At 51.3% G+C, this 2854-nt stretch overlaps 1 protein-coding gene across 1 annotated transcript in view; it reads right to left on the reverse strand.

The window, feature by feature from the left end:
* The window catches only part of COPE (coatomer protein complex, subunit epsilon), a gene marked incomplete at both ends in the record, with an annotated part of 2964 nt that extends 342 nt beyond the window's left edge, over positions 1-2622 (reverse strand). Inside the window, 3 exons of the mRNA XM_010153793.1 lie at positions 834-915; positions 1999-2052; positions 2470-2622. Of these exons, the coding sequence (XP_010152095.1) occupies positions 834-915; positions 1999-2052; positions 2470-2622 (289 nt within the window). The remainder of the gene's footprint in view (positions 1-833; positions 916-1998; positions 2053-2469) is intronic.
* Between the last annotated feature and the right edge of the window lie 232 nt (positions 2623-2854).

The raw sequence follows: 2854 nt of genomic DNA on the forward strand, positions 1-2854 counted from the left end.
ATAGCAAATCCTGCAAACTACTTAAATGATCAGAAGATCCAGGCTTCCATCCGAAAAAAGCACTTCAAAAGAACCTCTTGGCATGTTTGTCGTAATAAAGGACTGTGAAATGAGATCTCTGTGTAATGAAACACAGGTATGGACACCTGGCTTTTCGAAAAGTTCCAGCTTCAGAAAGGTTCGACACGCAGTGGCTTCCAACGCAGCGGTGGAACTAGAGGTGGGACGCCCTGCGGAAACGAGGATCTCAAGGAAAGTCTAATCACACGCTCCCACAGGGCAAGGGCTACGTACCAGAGATGCCACAACAGGCCCAGGGGAACGCCAGGAAAGGCCTTAACACTACGAGAGCTTACTGCATGCACTTGGATTTTAGGAGATGGCCTGTTTTCAATCCCCCTGATTACCTGGACTGCCAGAGAGCAGGTGTTTCCGAGTCACAACCATGTTCAAAGGCAGTCAGCTCTAAGAAGAGAATTCCCTCTTTTCCCCTGGAGTTTAACTGCAAGGTCTGGGTGCCAGTAACACTGCACCTTTCCACTTTATACTGCAATGTTTCATGAACTATTTAAGCGTGGTTTAGCTCTTCCCTGTGTGAGCTGAAGGCTACGGAGCATGGACTGGCAATCAAAAGAGCCTGTTAATTTGTGAAGCCAGCTACCAACATCCCCTCTCTACTTTCTTTGACGGAAGCGGGTGTGTGTGAAAGCCAACCCCCAAAAAAACCCTACACGTTTTTCTGACAGCATGATGCGAAAAGAGCATCAGGAACAAGACTGGGAGTGGTGTTTCTCAGATGTTCCAGGCTAGGGATCCCCGTTTAGGGTACTCACTATGGCCAGGTTCACCCAGGCAGTCGCCAGCTGAGTAAGAGTCGCATCCTCATCTTGCTCCTGCATTTTCTTAAGTTCCTTGCTGCAGAAGCAAAAGTGGGAGTCACACAACAGAAAGACAAGGCAACCTCTAGGTAGAAACACAAGGTTGCAGTTTCTTCTCTCAGCTCTTCCATGGCTATAGCACAACAGCCACAGGGAGCTGGTGACATGGCACAGGCACCGTTACAGATTTCACTGAAATAAAACAGCGAGGGCTTTCAGAGGTTATTACCCTGTGGGAAGTCAGAAACCCAGCACTAGAGATTCAAACCACATTCTGCTGAAGGTAAGATTAAACCATCCATCTCTTCCTTTAGCTGTACCCAGCTCTATTACCTCCACAGCTTTTCACAGAAGGGTTTGGGCTGAAGGGACCTTAAAGCCATCCCAGTCCCACCCCCTGCCATGGGCAGGGACCCCTTCCACCAGACCAGGTTGCTCCAAGCCTCATCCAGCCTGGCCTTGGACACTCCCAGGGATGGGGCATCTACAGCTTCTCTGGGCAACCTGTCCCAGTGCCTCCCCACCCTCTGCGGGAAGAATTCCTTCCTGATGTCCCATCTCCATCTCCCTCCTTCCATTTAAACCCATTACCCCTTGGCCTGTCACTCCCTGACATGTAACAAGCACACACACACACACACACAGAGCTTTCTTGTCCCCCCCCCAGGCACCAGAAGGGGCTCTAAGGTCTCCCCGGAGCTTCCCTTCTCCAGCCTGAACCCCCCAACTCTCCCAGCCTGTCCCCATGGGAAACGGGCTCCAGCCCTTGGAGCATCTCCATGGCCTCCTCTGGATTTGATTCCACAGCTCCATGTCTTTCTGCTATTGGGGGACCCAGAGCTGGAAGCAGAACTACAGGAGGGGGGTGTCTCACAACAGCAGAACAGAGGGGGAGAATCCCCTCCCTCGACCTGCTGGCCATGTTGCTCTGGACACAGCCCAGGACATGTAACTTGAAGAATAAAAACGTTTTGCAGCCCATCCATGCCTACACCCAAGTTGTTCTGTCTGCTGCAGGAGTTAAAATGCTGCACCCTGGGGGTGGCTGGGTGACAGACATTCTCATACCAAGGCCCTCCCCACAAGAGCACCATTAAGAAGGAAAGGGACCCAAACCTACCGAGCCAGATCGAGCCTGTCAAGCTTCAGAAGAATCAGTATCATCATGGCCATGCTGCAACGAAGAAGAGCAAAGTGTTTTTCACAACTGCGCGCTCTACCCGGGAGCCGGCTGCTGAGCAGAGAGCTGTACCGCCAGCGCCAGGCCTCCCTGCTGTGGGGAACCAAGAGAGCGGGACCCGGAGCAGGGAAGCTTGCTCCCAGCTCCCAAGTGCTCCCTCGCTGTATCGACCAAACGCTCGTGTCAGCAACTCTGAACGCACACGAATCGATACATCAGGTTGTTACGTTACACAAGGGAGTAATAGAGTTGGTATCGTAGGACGAGCACCACACCACTTACTACTTCGAAAGCAAACCTCAGAGCAGCTTCTCAACGCCTTCAAGGCTTTTCAGAGACAAGCCAGACCTCAGCCACTTCCACGGCGTCTCTCCCCAGACGAGGGGCTTTGCCAGCGCGAGCCACACTCACCACTCCAAGCTCTCCCCTTGATGCAGAGCACGCAGAGCCGCATCGGGATTTTTGTCGTGGAAATAGATGGAAGCAGCCATCAGCAAGAAAGTTGTGTTGGCTATATCAACACTTTTTGCCATTTTCTTGTCCAAATCAGCAACAATTGCATCCCTACAAAGAGCAAGGGTGGAAATTTAGGACGGTTGCGCTACTAAGCGAGACAAAAACATCCTGCCCCCCCCTAATTTCTGCCTTTTTGAGATTCACTGAAAAAGTACAGAAAATCGCAATAAAGACCACAATTCTACAGGAAACATTCCACATGGAAATATATTCCCTGTTAGATAGGGCTTGAGTTCCAACTCACAGATTCAGAGTGTGGTAGGGATTGGAAGGGACCTCT

This window comes from Eurypyga helias, unplaced genomic scaffold (genome assembly GCF_000690775.1).
Source record: "Eurypyga helias isolate BGI_N326 unplaced genomic scaffold, ASM69077v1 scaffold48446, whole genome shotgun sequence".
Lineage (NCBI taxonomy): Eukaryota > Metazoa > Chordata > Aves > Eurypygiformes > Eurypygidae > Eurypyga > Eurypyga helias.